The sequence below is a fragment of the Pan troglodytes genome, chromosome 4, assembly GCF_028858775.2.
Source record: "Pan troglodytes isolate AG18354 chromosome 4, NHGRI_mPanTro3-v2.0_pri, whole genome shotgun sequence".
Taxonomy (NCBI): Eukaryota; Metazoa; Chordata; class Mammalia; order Primates; family Hominidae; genus Pan; species Pan troglodytes.
Window position 1 is genome coordinate 109,962,807 of NC_072402.2, and position 17,505 is coordinate 109,980,311.

Sequence of the window (17,505 nt, forward strand, 5' to 3'; positions counted from 1 at the left end):
ACACAGACTCCCTGGTTTTTAATTGATTCTCACTGCAATATTGATCAAGGGAGTGGTTATTAAATTCTAGGAGGAGATTTACATTAGATAGAAGGAAAATCTTTCAGAGGAGGAAACAGGAAGAAAGAATTTATTAAAGGAGGAAGTAGATTTCAGTAGAATGATGGGCTAGAAATAAAGGTTGCTGACAGTCTTTAAGGTCACTAAATAATAAAGAAATTAAGTTGGGCTAAACTGTGGGAAGGCAATGATTCCACATGAGCTCCATGTTGTACTCACACAGCAGGTTGTAAACCATCCCCCACAGGACCACTTGGTATGATTTTATTCTGGACTCTGTCATGGCACAATTAGCCATTTACTATGCCCACCTTGCCTGGGCCAGATCAAGTGTCCAGGAAGACTGAAGGCAGGCCTAGAACCCCATGCAAAGCACTGCTGCTCTATACATTCCATGCAGATTCCAGGGCAGGTTTCCCTGGGGCTGGGCCAAACTTCTCAAGTAATTTTCCCAAGGAATCATGTGATTTAGTTTGCTGGATTTCAGTGAACATTCACCTTACTAACAATTTATTCCACAACTGCTGAATTTGAGCAACTGAATGACCCTGGCTTTCATGCAGGTAAATATCATTTAGGTACAGGAAAAACGCATTTCTACAAGTCTAGTTTGATTCACCACAAGTACAGCCATCTATGGGAAGAAAAAAGTCTTTTAATGGCCCCAAATCCTATTCATCTTACATTTACAGGACAAACACAGGTGAGTGTTTCCCCCAAAAAACAGATTAAACAGACTTAAAATTCATCTTTCACATGCTTCTGTGGAAGTTTCTCCTCCTTACTACTTCCTCTACCTTTATTAAAAATGAAGATGCCTACAAAACTTATAAAAATGACTCTGCATCAGGCTAAGTTGGGACGTGTGGTATCAGCTACCAGGGGAATAAAGATGCCAGGGCGCATCCATGATTGTTCTTCATGTTCAGTAACAGTTCATGGAAATTCAGGAGGGGAGAGGAGCAAACTGACAGATTTTCTTTTGCTTGAAATGTAACTTCTTCTAAAAAGGTACACAGGATAACACAGATTTCCAAAAAGCTAAAAATCCCCATAAAGTGAAAAGTTTCATTATTATAAATGGTCTGGAGTATGAAGATAAGGCCTACTTTCAACAGACTATTAACAGAAAGACCTGGGCACTGCACACTTCAACTCACAGAGGAAAAAATGTTCCCCCTAAAAATATAACCCAATATGTGAACCACTAAGGCATTTCACAGTCAGATTTTTTTTATTATTCAAATTTTTCTCATGGTTTCTCTCTAGGAACAAAGGAGAAATGAGAAAATCATATCATAAGATTAATAAGACTAAGGACCAGAAGCGTAAAGTGATCTGCCATAGGCTATACAGCACCCAGCACTAGAACAAGCTTTCTGACCTCCTGCTGGTCAGTATGGCATAGGCTGGTGGCATGGGAGAAGGAACAGCACATGTAGCTGCTGGGTTTGAAGTTGCAAGCCCTGTTCAAAGCAAAGCTCTGCCTTTCCCCAGCTAAGTGGTCTTCAGAAAGTTATTTGTAAAAATCCTTGCAGCCTCATTTTCCTCATTTACATTTCTACTTGTTCTTACAATTTCCTGGCAGAAGTATTCTTATATAGCATCCTATTTCCTTGTAGCAGAAAGTAATTGACAAGTATGGAGATTTACAGTGTAAGGTGATGAAAGTCCCTGCGCATGTTTGGTGGCTCTCTGTTATGACAGGACACAGTTTTATTTCTGTGATCACTCACTTCCCTGCTGCCTCTGGCATAAATACATCCCTTTGCATGCTGAGTGGCACTGCCAGCAGCCCCTTCAGCCTCTAAGTGAGACAGAAAGAAAAGAACAAGAGTAGAAATACTCAGGTTCAAAACCCCAGCTTTGCCACTTACTGATTAGGGACGCTTACTTTACTTTTGGAGGCTCCAATTTCTCATCTATATAAAGGGGGATATGAAACCTCTTTGGCAGGTCATTGTGTGGATTAAATAAAGCTGCACATGTGAAAGCAACTGACACAAAGGAGGTTCTTAGGAGAACTTGGTCTCTCTTCCATGCTTCATAGAATGTGAAATCTCATGACAGCTCCTGTGAGTTAAGTCCTACAGTGAGGATCTGGGTTCCCAGGGGAGTTTCTAAGCCCTCCTTCTCAATTCTCAAGTGTAAATTCTACACAACTCATTAATCAAAACTAGGAGCACCCCATAACTTAATGACAGGTAAAGGCAAGGTTAATTTGTAAGGGGCTCAGAGAAGATAGCAATGTATAACAAAATGTTTAATCAAAGATTTCTATTTCAGATTATTGGTCTCTGATAATAAAACAACAGTAACAACAACAAAAAGTACCGGAACATCAGATTTCAGCTCAGTCTTTCCTCACAAATATAATTTTTAATCTTCATTTTCCCATATCACTAAAAAAATGTCCGATTTTTCCCTTAAGTAAGCACTAGTTTTCCCAAAAAGTGCTACTGTCCTTGGCATTTTGCAAGCCTTAAAATGCAAGACAGAGTAAAGACTAGAACTCTTGTCTTCCTCCATCACATATATGTATGTGCACAACCACAGACACTAACACATCACTATAAACACATACACAATTACACACACAAACACACCCAGATACCTGCATTCATACACTGCAGCCACTTGTTAAGCTGTTCTTTATACCCTATTCTTTAAAAGCCTGCAGGGTGAAAGGAGGAGAATGTGTTTCCAGAGCTCTGCTTTCATTCCAGGATATCTCCGGAATGTCTCAAGAAAGGGGCAGGCATATTGTGCTGGTTAAAGTCTGGTTGCTTGCCCTCTTTTGACAATAAACAGTCTGTGTGCTAATGAACCCCCAGCAATCAGAGACCCATCCCTGCCTAACCTCTGGGCATCGTCTTTCTTCCAAGGATGGTGTAATGTTAGTGTCTCCTACATATAGACATGTAGATTTAAGATTCATTAAGACTTACTAGGCAGTTAACATCAGCCACAAAATTAGAACAGATTTAGCATGGCCTCCAATTTTGCAAAGGTTACTTTTAATCACTTCCTTGGAAGAAATGATACTTAATATGCAAAATCCAATAACTTCCTAATAATAATTCCCAGTAGCCACAACATTTGCATTTCAATAAATTTGACAAATAAAGTATGGCTAAATTTGTGGAAGCCAACAACAGCCTATGTTAAAGAGGATAATTACAATTTTAATAGTATGAACATTGAGACAGATGTCTTTCTACCAGCTCCTTTTCAGGGACAAGGAGACATTCTCTCTATAATCCTGGTGATGTTTTATGACACAACTGGAAGAAGAGTCCAAGTACTGACTATTACCTGCTCTTCTCAATATAAATGTAAACAATACTTCCTTAAATTCTTCATAATTGTATCACTGTCTACAGAAGAACAGTGAAAACCTAAAGGTTAAACATTAACATATCAATGAATACCTTCATGTAAATTCCAAGAATATCTATAATACAATGACACTTAAGTATTTTTATTCATGAAATGAGCAAATTTTCAACTAAATAATATATAAAGATGAATGCACTGAACATTTAATATTCATTACTCTTTTACTGATAATCTTTAATCTCAAATTCAAGACCCAAAAAGTGCATTATAAAAGAGAAGAATTAAAATCTAGCATAGAGGACTATTGTCCTGAAAATGCTTGCCTTGGCTTTTTTTGTACCTCTTAAGGAAGCATTTCATTCAGTGATGTCTCCAATGGAACTGACAGAAGTGTCCCATCTCTGTGACACTAGGTGGCATTTCCCCACCCTGCTTGGGTTTTACAAGGCCTGGGGACCTCCCTCACTGTTTGAATAATACTATAGCTCTTTGAAGGCAGAAGTGGGTAGATCTGATTCTTTGTATCTCTAGGTACCTAATACTATGCCTTGCACATCACAGGCTCTCTCCATTGAACAGAATGAATTGAAACAAGACAAATTCTTTTTCAAAATATAGAACCCACTCTCATTTTTAATGCTGGTATCAGAAAAAGACATAAGCGCCTGCCTAGCTGCATGACAATCAGGCTTTTTCCACAACAGGCTAACAGTTTGCCTAATGGTTATAAACATGAGCTCTGCAGTTAGAGCGCCAGGGGATGGATCCCACTTCCCTGCTTCCTAGCTGGATTACCTGGAGAAGGGACTTGACCTCTTTGAGCCTTAGGGTCCTCATACATTAATGGGGCTAATATTACAGAAGATTGATAATTAAATGAAGCAATGAATGGAAAACATGTATCACAGTACACAGCACTTAGTAACTGCTCAGTAAAGTTGAGATATAATTGCTAGCATTACTACATGCAGGCTTCATGTTGCAGAAAAAACAAGGTTTGATGCACAATATAAAAAGTATAGATTGTATTAAAATAGGGGATCAACTGAATGTCTTAAAAACACAATTAGTTACTATTCAGAATCTACATTGTTTCATAATCACAAAACACACATAATTAAAAATAAGTGATAACTGTGTCAAGATGAATTTCTGAAGATAATAAACTTTACTATGATCTAAAAGCCCACAACATAGCTAATGCAGACACTAAATATAATTAAATCTGGAAAATCATGTTTGTTGAGAAAGTTTTAATAAACTGTTATGCTTACAAAACACATTGGCAATGCAAGAAAAAAGAAAAAATAAATAAAAAACTTCACTGAGCATGTATGACAGCTGAATTAAGTATTTATTTACAAACACATCCCCCCAAGGAAAAAAATGTCATTTACCTGTAGCGGTGCTTATAACGTATGGATCCAAACTTGCTGAGTTTTCTTGACAGTGAATTAGATTCATTTTCTGGCATTCTAATCAATTTTTAAAAGAAAATCAGACAAAGACTCAATGTTATAGGCATTCTGGGCCACCCCCTTCTCCTAACACAAACTTTATAAAGGACTCCAGCCACTTTATAAGAATACTTCTCCAACATCATGCAATTCATACTCCATGAGGATGAAACAGGGAAGAACTCAATTTTGTTTCCATTTAAAAAACAAAACCAAAAAATAAAGCTTAATGTATCACCAGCTAAATTTTTGTTTTATCTTTACAACATAAAGATGTGAAACAAAGAAAAAAGTATCCCCACAATCCAAAGGTCAGTTCTCTAGTTTCATCTGACCGGACCTCCCAGGAGGACTGCATGCAGTTGCCAGCACCTTATTCATCAAGACATTCCCTTTCCTCGTTTCCCAGGATACAACACACTCTTCTGACTGCTCCTTCTCATACTCTAGACTGGCTCATCCTGCCCTCTAATGTCGGGAGGGCCACCAAGCTCATTCCTTGGAGTTCTGCTTCTCTCTCCACTGTTTCCACTGGTGACCTCATCCAGCCACTTCTGTAAATAACTACTTAAGTGACTTCATCAACTTTGGTCTTTCCAGTGAGCCTTGTACACCTAACTGACTTACCACATTTCTACCTAGATGGCTGACAGGCTTTTCAAATTAATTATGCACAGAACACTCCGTTTCCACCAATACTACATAGGTGCTAGCAATGGCTGCATGTTTTACATAAACCTAAAAAATATTACCTCGATCCTTTCTTGTAGTATCAAAGATATAACCGTATCTATGTGTATAAGTGCCTATGTGTATATATATCTACACATACATGAATGTGTGCATGTTTGTATTAATGTAATCCAGAGAATTAGGAATTGAGAAAATTAATAAAAGGGAAACAATTCCAAATTTCTGTTTTAGACAGAATTCTTTTTATAAAAATAAATGCCATTTTCATTTATTAAGACAACAAACAAAATTTTTACATCAATTTACCTAAAAAATGTATGATGTTCCACACTGCACTTCCAGAGGTGTTTGCAAGCAGTTTTACTCCGAGCTTCAAAAAAGAATGAGGTTTCGTTACACTAAGACAGAAAGAGAGACAGAATATGAATAATGACCAGGGAAGGAAGATAGCATTCTTCAAATAACAGCCCCCTTTAAGTAACAAAAATTCAAGCAGAGAGATTATTGATAATATATAAAGAATAACTGTCTCTTGGTAACTATTTTTGGAGAGGTGCATTAAAATCACCTTCCATCAATTAAAATTTTATAAATTCCACTTAAATCTTAAAGCACCTTTATTACCTACTTTTACATTGCCCCATGACAATAGATAGTTTGGACGACAGAAGTGAAATACTACAAAATCTCCCTCATAAATGGCCACTAATACAGGAAAAGCACGGACCATGTGAAAATCAACTCCCAGTAAAAAAAAAGATGCCCACAAATCCAGTCCTTAAGTGTATTACTTTCAGGGATGAACAAGTCACACATAAAGCAATGAGTAAACAATCTCAAGCCAAGAACCACCAGGAGTGACCACCCCAGCAGCATAAGCTGGGAAAATTAAATAATGCCTCTGATGCCATGTCTCTCCATTCTGCATCAAGTCACTGAGTGGATCAAATTCAACAATATGCATACATAAAATATCATATAATAGGTGTATAATACATGCTAATTATTTTAATCCAGTAGTTACTTGATTCTCTATATTTAATAAGTAAGAAATAAAACAACATTGAAGGTACAAATCAGCCCTCTATATCCACAGGTTCCACATACACAAGTTAGCCAAACTTGAATCAAAAATATTCAGAAAAAATAATACAAATTTAAAAAGCAATAGAGCATAACAACTATTTACGTAGCACTTATATTAGGAATCATAAGTAATCTAGAAATGACTTAAAGTATATGGGAGAATGTGTGTAGGTTATATGCAAATACCATGCCATTTATATAAGGAATTTGAGCATTCTCGGATTTGGGAGGAAGGTTTCTGAAACCAATACCCTGTGGATGCTGAGGAACAACTGTACAAGCATACCTTGGAGATACTATAGGTTCAGCTCCAGACTACTGCAATAAAGTGAATATTGCAATAAAGTGAGTTGCACATATTTTTTGGCTTCCTAGAGCAGGTAAAAGTTGCTTACACTACACTGTAGTCTATTAAGTATATAACAGCATTATGTCTTAAAAAAACATATATACTATAATTTAAAAATACTTTATTGGTGAAAAATGGTAAAAGTCATCTGAGCCTTCAGGAAGTCATAATCTTTTGGTTGGTGGAAGGTACTGCCTCAATGTTGATGGCTACTGACTGACCAGGGTGGTAGTTGCTGAAGGTTAGAGTGGCTATATCAATTTCTTAAAATGAGACAACAATGAAGCTTTCTGTGTTAATGGACTCTTCCATTCAAGAAAGATTTCTCTGCAGCACGTGATACTGTTTGATAGCATTTGACCCACAGTAGAACTTCTTTCAAACTTGGAGTTAATCTTCTCAAACCCTACCACTACTTTATCAATTAAGTTTGTGTAATATTTTAAATCCTTTGTTGTCATTTTAAAAATGTTCACAGCATCTTCACCAGGAGTAGATTCCAACTCAAGAACCACTTTTGTTCATTCATAAGAAGCAACTCCTTATTCCTTCAAGTTTTATCATGGGATTGCAGCAATTAAGTTATACCATCAGGCTTCACTTCTAATTCTAGTTTTCTTGCTATTTCTACTGCATCTGCAGTTACTTCCTTCACTGAAGTCTTGGACCCCTCAAAGTCATCGTGGGGGTAGAAATCAACTTCTTTCAAACTCCTGCTAATCAGAATAATTTGACCTCCTGCCATAAATCATAAATTATCTTAGGGGCATCCAGAAGGGTGAATATTTTCCAGAAGTTTTTCACTTTGTTTGTCCAGATCCATTAGAGAAATCATTATCTATCGCATCTATAGTTTGTAGAATGTATTTCTTAATGCTTGAAAGTTGAAGTTACCTCTTGATCCATGGGTTGCAGAACAGATACTGTGATAGCAGGCATGAAAGCAACATTAATCTCCTTGTACATCTCCATGAGAGCTCTAGAGTAACTAGGTGCACTGTCAATGAATAGTAATATTTTGAAAGGAATCCTTTTTTTTCTGAGCAGTAGATATCAACATTGGGCTTAATATATTCACTAAGCTGGCCCGGGAGTGGTGGCTCACGCCTGTAATCCCAGCACTTTGGGGAGCTGAGGCAGGCGGATCACCTGAGGTCAGGAGTTCAAGACCAGCCTGGCCAACACGGTGAAACCACATCTCTACTAAAAATACAGAAATTAGCTGGGCATGGTGGCAGGCGCCTGTAATCCCAGCTATTTGAGAGGCTGAGACAGGAGAATGGCTTGAATCCGGGAGGCAGAGGTTGCAGTGAGCCGAGATCATGCCACTGCACTCCAGCCTGGGTGATAAGAATGAGACTCTGTCTCGAAAAAATAAAAATAAATAAATAAATATATATATATATATACACACACATACACATATATATATGTGCGTGTATATATATATATTTTTTGTTTGTTTGTTTCCTAAGCCATGCTGTAAATAGGTGTGCTGTCATCCAGGCTTTGTTTTTCCATTTATAGAGCACAGAGTACAGTTAGCATCATTTGTATGGACCCCAGAATTTTCTGAATGGTAAATGAATATTGGCTTCAACTTAAAGTCACCAGCTGCAGTAGCACCTAAAGAGACAGTCACCCTGTCCTTGGAAGCTTTAATGCAGGCATTGACCTCTCGTTATAGCTATGAAAGTCCTAGATGGCATCTTCTTCCAATAGAAGAAGGTTGTTTGTCTCCACCGAAAATCTGTTGTTTAGTGTAGCCACTTTCATCAATAATCTTAGCTAGATCTTCTGGATTACTTGCTGCAGCTTCTAAATCAGCACTTGCTGCTTCACCTTGTACTTTTTATGTTATCGAGATGGCTACTGTCCTTCAACCTAATGAACCAACCTCTGCTAGCTTCCTACTTTTATTCTGCAGTTTCCTCACCTCTCTTAGACTTCACAGAATTGAAGAGAGTTAGAGCCTTTCTCTGGATTACAGACTTTGGTTTAAGGAAATGCTGCAGCTTGTTGGATCTTCTATCCAGACCATTCGAACTTTCTCCAAATCATCAATAAGACTGTTTTGTTTCTTATTATTTTTGTGTTCACTACAGTAGCTCTCCAAATTTCCTTCAAGAATTTTTTCTTTGCATTCACAACTTGGCTAACTGGCACAAGAGGCCTAGCTTTCAGCCTATCTCACCCTTTAAGATGACTTCCTCACTAAGCTTAATCATTTCTAGCATTTGATTTCAAATCACAGATGCACAACTATTCCTTTCAGTTGAACTCTTAGAGGTTATTGTAGGGTTATTAACTGACCTAGTTTCAATATTACTGTTTCTTGGAAACTAGGGAGGCCTAAGGACAGGGAGAGAGACAGGGAATGGCCAGTCTGTGGAGCAGTCAGAACACATGCATCATTTATCAATTAAGATCGCTATCTTACATAGATGCAGTTTGTGGCACCCCAAATCAATTGCAACAGTAACATCAAAGATCACTGATCACAGATCACTATTGAAGTGGCTACACTGTCTGGGGTATATACCTTGGGGTTCATTGTCACGCACTGAGAAAGAATTCAGGTGGGTTAAGGGGTGGAAAGTTTAATAGAGAGAAGAAAGGAGGGAGGAGGGCAGCTCCCTGAGAAAGAGAAAGAGACGTCTGAAAAAGGCTGGGAGGCCATGGACCACAGCAGATTTTATAGGCAGGCTGCAGAAGGCGGTGTCTGATTTATATAGGGCTCACAGATTGGTTTCATCAGATATGATGTCTACATAGTGTGCGGGGAAGGCTGGTCACCCTACCGTAATCTTCTTATGCAAATAGGCTTTCCAGTTGATCTGCGCCATCTTGTCTGCTCCTTTATAGTATGTGTGGCTGGCAGAGAAGGGAAGATGGACCCACCATTTTGAAAATGTCTAGTCCTTAGTTCCTGCTGGCACCCACCTGTGCAAGCTCCTAGCTTGCAGGGTGCTCTTTGTTAGAAAATGATTCAGGACTGCTTTTCATTAGAAAGTAGAGCCTTATCAAGGACGCCCGTGCCCTTGTTATCTACCTAAGTAATTCCTTCTTAGCTCCTGTATCATTATAACATATGTAATAATAATGAAAAAGTTTGAAATACTATTGCAAGAATTACCAAAATGTGACACAGTGACACAAAGTGAGCACGTGCTTTTGGAAAAATGCTACCAACAGATTGACAGGGTTGCCACAAATCTTCAATTTGTAAAAAAAAACACAGTATCTGCAAAGCACAATAAAGTGAAGTGCAAAAAAAAAAAAAGATATGCCTGTAATTCTAATTTTGCAGAAAATACTATTTATATTTTAAGTAACTGAACAGAAAACTAAGCAAAACACAATATGAATGCTAACACAATAAACCACAAGCTCTGTGAAGTTATATACTTGCTAATTTAATTTCAAAGCTACAAACCAAACTCAAGTCTCCAATGCAGCAAATGCCTCTGAAATGAGGTTTCTACGGACTCATAAACATAAAACAATCAATGCAAAAGAATAATTGAAATGATTTGTCTCCTACTTTTAATAAGGACAGAACATTTATATGTATAAAATTTCTCCCAAGTCCAACTTGAATGATGCTGCCCAACTTAGCAGTTTATTTGTAAGATGAAGAGATGTGATGGAAACAAAGCCAACATGCACACATTACAGCAAGGCTAGCTGTAATTCCAAAACCTTGTCTGGTAAAAAAAGAAAGTTAGGAACATTTTCAGGTTTCTGGCTTGGGTGCTACTAAAATATAGCAAGTGGAAAAAATGGGCATTTGGATGACAAGGGAATAGACAATAAGTTCAGGTTGAAATATTCTGATTTTGAGGTCCCATGGGACACCTAGAGGGCCAAAGGATGCAGGTCAGAGAGCCAGAGAGAGGGCACATCTACTCACACAGGTGATCTCACCAAGTGAACAAGACTGCTCAGGGAGAGTGCGCAGAATGGATGAAGGTGGAATCACTGCAAAGACGCTCCTGAAGGTGGAGTGAGAGAGGTCCAAACATACCAGGAAAGAGTGTCAGAGAAGCTGGGAAGAGAGAGTGCAACTCTCAAGTGACCCAGAAAAGTCAAATCGAGTTTGAAAGGAGGTTACCACATTTCACGGTAAGAAATCTTCCGAGGCCTTTGTGAAAGGGATAGGGATTATACAATTAGAGGTGAGGAAGAAAAGTCAATGAATTCAGAAAGTGTTTTCCTTAGCAGCCAAAGAAACTGGTGGCAGAGCTGGGAAAGGGGACACACAGGAAATCACAGAAGCTCCTCCGGGCAGGGAGGGAAAGCCCAGGCTTTTGTCAGAAGATAGGAGCCCTTAGAGAGAAATTTTTTTTTCTTTTAGTTTTCTTTTTTAAAATATCCAGTCATGCGTTGTATAAGGATGTCTTGGTCAATGATGGATCGCATATACAACAGTGGTTCCTTAAGATTATAAAACATATTTTAACTGTGCCTTTTCTGTGTTTAGATGTGTTTGGATACATAAATACTTACCATAGTGTTCCAATTGCCTGCAGTATTCAGTACAGTAACATGCTGTACAGGTTGGCAGCCTGGGAGCAATAGGCTATACCGTATAGCCTAGGTATTGTGAAAGGAAATTAAATTTGGGGACCCCAAACTCATTTAGCTAAAGGGAAAATTCAAGCTGGGAACTGGGTCACGCAAACCTGCCTCTCCTTTTTGGTTCCTAAATAAGATTGCTACAAGATGAAAAGCTACATGCCTCCCCCATATTTTTCCCATAAGGAAATTCCTAGTGAGCTGTTAAAACTTTACCATGGCAATGCAAATTGATAGCTTTATCTTTACAGGTAGAGTCACCCCAGACACAAACGCATATCTGACTCTTCCCTTACCCTATTTTGTCTGTGTTATCTGATGTAAAATACAGATTCTCCACATTTTTCCTCTGCCCCTTTTGTGTCATCCTATGTTAAAAAAATGTAGATTCACTGAGGCAGACAAAGGCATGAATGACTATTTTTCCCTACCCCCCTCTTACATGAAAACAGTGTGCTTCTCAACTCTCATCTTTTGCCCTTTAAATGTAGAGCTCTCAAAATCATCTTTGGAGAAAGGCATAGACCTGTCTCCCTGGCATGTCCTTAACTTTAGCAAATAAATCTCCTAAAATGATTGAGACTTGTCTCGTTATTTTCCTCGACTGACAATGTGTAGTAGGCTAGACCAGCCAGGTTTGTGTAAAAATATTCTATGATGTATACACAATGACAAAATCGCCTAACGACTTGTTTCTCAGAACATATCCCTGTCATTGACACATGATTGTATAACATGCACATGGTATAAATGCCCAAGTTTTCAAAGTGGGTATACAATGACAACTCAATCTCCCTCCCACCACTGTCTCCAATTACCTTCCCCAGAGGCAATCACTACTGTTAAGGGGTGGGTGTTTTTAAGGGCACTGAATTATTCCAAAATAGAATGTACAAGTTATTCATTTAAAATAAGTCTGCTTGTGACTGCATTCTATCAAGATAAATTGTGAAGGTAAAGATCAGACCAGGACAGGCTACCCCTGCCCCTCTACCACTACGTGCTTCCTCACTACGTGGACCCGCCATTTCCCTGTGCCTTTCAACAATGGAAGTACTGTGTGTGGCAGGACATACTGAGAATTACCACCTACTAGAAATGATGGCTGAGAATGACTTCTCTGTGACATAGACATTTTTACATTTTTAGCAAAATCATCCAAAATGAGGTATAATTTAAGTACTTAAATAAAAATATCAAAACTTATTTAATTACATGCTTCCAAAGACTTCCAAGACTTTTGGAATTCGCTGATACAATACAGGTCCTGAATTCTTACAAATGATGGAATTGGGGGTTTGAGTCAGGTTTACCATGGGTCTTCCAAAAGTCTTGGAAGGAGAAACAAAGTATTCCATCTTAAAATAAAACATAGTCTCCTCTGAATCTCAAACTTTTCTTAGTCTGGTTTTCAACTATTTCTTCAGGTATGTGACTGTATCCTTTTACTTTTCAAGTACAGACCTGATCACAGGATACCTAATTTTTAATACTTTTTTAAAAAAACTACCATCACTAAAGGAAAGGATAAAAGATATTTCAAATCCAACCAGAATTGGGTTTTTCTCAAGTTTCCTTGGGTACAAATATATTAAAGGATCAAAAGCGCCTCCCCACTGGCTTCCTAATTATTTCTGCCAAGTACAAATGACAAGTATGAACTCACTCTCCACTTATAGTGAGCTTTAGGACAAGCTGCCTATTTTTTATCCTGTTCCTGGCAGAATGATCCAAATACTAAAAGGAGGCTTAACATAATTGAAACAGGAGCCAGGTATTCTGAATAAATTCTGTGTACTTTTGCCATGTACAGTAACTGCTGGCATGAATTCCACCGCCATGGCATTTCAAATATCTCTTTCTACCACTCTCACTTACCAAACCTTTTCCACATAAACATGGCCAATTAGCACATTTCTACTCATTCACACAGATGAACAACTGCTTAATTAAAGAAGTTCATTCCAATCTCCTACTAAAATACTTTATCCAAGAATCCAGTGCTTGCTTTTTGTAAAATTACTCAAACACCTTTACAGCTTTGGTCATTTCATACCAGAAGCAAAGCTATTCTCTGAATCTATTTCTTTTTACTTCATAAACGAATCAAGATTGAGTCACTTGTAAGTCCAATATCATGTGGATATTACTGCTCCATGGGTCTCTAGAGTAAACCTGACTCAAACCCCCAATTCCATCATTTGTAAGAATTCAGGACCTGTATTATATCAGCAAATTTCCAACCTAACTCCCTCTGGTCTTTCCAGTTTCTTTTCCCATTTTGGCTGGCTATGTCTCTCTTGGCAAGCTTAAAGAAAGAAATCTACTTTCGCCTAGCTTCTTCTAAGGGTACTGGGATTACTGACAGGATCAGTGAAGGGCTCACGTTGCCAGCAGCACACCCACTTTTTCTGCCTGGGCCTAGTCCCATTTCAGTGCCTCTCCCAAGCCTGTATTCTTGACACAAGAATGCAATCCTGTACTCTGACAGGTTCCTCCCTGTTTTTGTTTTGGGAAACAGCCACAACTGGACAGTCTACCTTCCCCAGGCTCCCTAAAATTATGGGTATGAATACCTTTCTTAATCCCATTATACACCTGGCTCACATCCAAGGTCACATTAGAAGTAACCCAAGATACACGGTGTAGGTCATCACTGAAGAGCAAAAGAGATGAGTACTTCTAAGAAAAGTAAAATGCAATCATTATATAAGTACCTGAAGGTATACAGCAGAGAGGTTTCCTACTGATGCTCCATAGAGGTGGGGAAGAGGCTAAAAAGAAGTGTGACGATTACAAGTCTAAAGTACTGTGAGATTTTTGCTTTTTTCTTTCTATCCAATCCACACAAGATTTACATTAACTCGCAATCATTAACTCAGTTTAGGTTCCAGGGAGAGAAACAAAAATAGTCAGACGGCTGGTAGCAAATGACTAAAATAACTTTCTTCTTAATTACTGATCATGCAAAGGAAGGCAAGTAGTCAAACTGAAATCTTTATTCTCCAACTGGAAATAGATACCAAAGAAAGCTTACAAAATTGTAAGTCTTTTGAAAAATTTTATCTTTCTAAATGGTGAAACTGACTATAGTTTTAAAAATTAAACTATGTTAGTACACATGATATCCTGGGCACAATATCTGTTTTAATGGCTTTCCTCATATTTTTTCATGCTCTCTTTTCTAGGCATCCTGAGTTTCCACCTGGCTAATGAATTTAGGGTGAGTCCTGCAACAAAATTCACCAATTTTGTCATTACTTGGAAAAGGAAGTCAGAAGGAAATGTTAAGACACTGAATAAAACATGATCTTATTCTTTCCAGTCTTTACACAATGCTCCCCAAAGAGCGTTTCTTACAACACCAAGGTCTTGCGATATTGGCATAGAAGGGTTCTTTGCTCAGATAAGTATGGGAAACACTGGGCTAAACACTCAGACCTTTAATTCGCTAATATGTACTGTGAATCTCCAAGAGCTGGTAAGGTTGTGGGTTGTTCTAATTTATTTGATCAAAGAACTTTCTTTCAGGGAAGTGTATGGTAAGCACATACTCTAGTTTAAAAAATATTGCACTATATATAAACAACCCTCTACATATAGATACACACACACATTTTTAAAAAAAATTTTGAAATGTATGTAATATGGTTACATATTTTTTAACTGAAAAATCACTGTGCATTTCAGCTCAGCCCTTGAAGAATAAAACTAATTTTCATTTCTGCATGTATACTTCACAGTGTAAAAATAAAAACAGCAAAATATTCTAGTACTCTTATCAGCTATGTGGGTTATATTTCAAAACATGATAAATGTGAAAACCATCTTACCCATTTTACGGATGAATAAGTTGATTGCTTGATAAATAATTACATACAAATATTTACATCGTATTCCAGTAAACTTTGAAAACTATCATGTTGAGCTTATTCTTATTATTTGAAGGAATTCACAGATATGAACATAGAAGTCCAAATGGATTTTTCTGTGATAGTTTTTATTCTATCTTCTCCTCATCTGTTTTGTAGTATTCCTAAAAAGTCAGTATTTCTCTCATATACTTGCAGATTGATTTAATTTTTGTTTTAATGATAACTAACTTTTATTCCCAATCTCACAGTGTTTTTAAAAAGTCTAATAAACATTATCAATCCTGTTAAAACGAAGGCTTATGTGGTAAGACCTACTGACACTCAAATTTTTTACAGGAGAATTTTCACTACTTCTGATTAAGTGGCCCATGTGTTTCAATTATGGACAAAATCAACAAAACACACCAGCAAGTGAAGCAAAGGAAAAACCATGGGCCTGAAAACCTGGGCTTCCCTTCCTGCCATAACACAAGCTATTCAGCAGCCAAGAACAAGGTGATTCCATGGTCCTTTCCTGTGCAAGACTGCAACAGCTCTAAGTGGCCCAATACAAAGGCAGTTCCAACTCAGAGACACAGACTGTGTGCCCGTTACATGCCCAACTTTGCACTAGGTGCTTGTAACCTCACAGCAGCATCATAAGGATATTATCATCCTCACTTTACAGATTACGAAATGTAGGTTAAGTGTTGTTCAGTGAACTGCCCACAGTTAGTGAGCAAGAGACCTGGACTTAAAACATTTATTTGATCACATGTCTAACAGTCCATCACGAAATCTGAAAGACTCCAAACCCAAATGTCATGTGGCATCAGGACCCAATTATTACTAACAGCCACACTTAAGAATAGTTGGGGAAAATATTAAATCTATAGTTCCAGGACTTCTATACACTGTAGTTGGAGACACAAAATGGTACAACTATGAATGAAGCCTGGGCATAAGGCAAACAAAACTACATATGTACTTACCCTATGACCTAGCAATCCCACTACTGGGAATTTAACCCATGGATATCCCTCCAAAAACACATACACACAAAATTACTGAATGAAGAAAAATGTGTGACTGTAAAATATTGAAAACTTTTCCTAAATATTCAAGCATAAGAGATTGGTTGAATAAACTGTGGTACACACACTCAATACAGTGCTACGTACAAGAGAATGAGAAAGCTCTCAATAAACTGATACAGAATGATTTCTAGGAGATATTACTAAGTAGGGAAAAAACCCCAACACAGTACAAAAACCCATACAGTATGCTACTTTTAGGAAAGAAAGAATGAAGAAAAAAAATGCTTATCTTTACAAAAAGAAACACAGGGAGGATTAACCAGAAAACAATGAAGTTGGTTACCTACAAGGAAGCATGGCGGAACAGGGTGGAAGGAAAATGGGAGTTGAGTTTTTGAGTAATTTTGATTTTTGAAAGCAAGTTAACCTTCTACATATTAAAAAATAAAATTAAACAAGAACGTGAAGGAGAGGGAGCTAAAACCAAAAACAACCTGAAACAATAAACCTCAGTAGATTTCAAACGAATACATGAGCACAGGAATGAAGAAGGAAGACATGAATGATAAGAAGGAGAGAAGGGAGGACCAATCCAAGTAAATTTTGAACACACTATTTGACTCTTAGGCCCTCTGTCTTGGCAAAGTGGTGCATGTGGATGAAAGGACAGCAAACAATTGTCCACTTTAGTGGTCTGACCAAAGCAATTCTGAAACTATGTGATATGTGTTACAGAATTGAGCAAATGAGTAAATGTGTGGCTTTTTTTGGAAGCCAAGGTTCTCATGGCCAAAGAAAGGACATACAAATATAAAATGAGGGAGGGTAAGGAAGAACCCTGTGGCTATGGACAGAACTGGAAGTATGCTGTGAACTCCTGATTTCTAAGCTATGTATCAATATGTGCATGCTTATATGCACATGTGCACATATATTTCTATTTGTATATATGTGTATTAGGGTCTATGTGTGTATATATGAAAGCATTATTCCCTAGCTCTGTCAACTGAAAAGGCCAAGAAGCAAAGTCGCCCTAGTAGCAATGACCACAC

At 37.8% G+C, this 17,505-nt stretch overlaps 1 protein-coding gene across 11 annotated transcripts in view; it reads right to left on the bottom strand.

The window, feature by feature from the left end:
* The window catches only part of EPB41L4A (erythrocyte membrane protein band 4.1 like 4A), a 273,201-nt gene that overhangs the window by 90,948 nt on the left and 164,748 nt on the right, over positions 1-17,505 (bottom strand). For all 11 annotated transcript variants that reach the window (XM_054684526.2, XM_063810543.1, XM_063810546.1 and 8 more), the window contains 2 exons: positions 5,856-5,947; positions 4,797-4,874 (listed from right to left, as the gene is read on the bottom strand). In XM_054684526.2, coding sequence (XP_054540501.1) covers positions 4,797-4,874; positions 5,856-5,947 — 170 coding nt within the window. The remainder of the gene's footprint in view (positions 1-4,796; positions 4,875-5,855; positions 5,948-17,505) is intronic.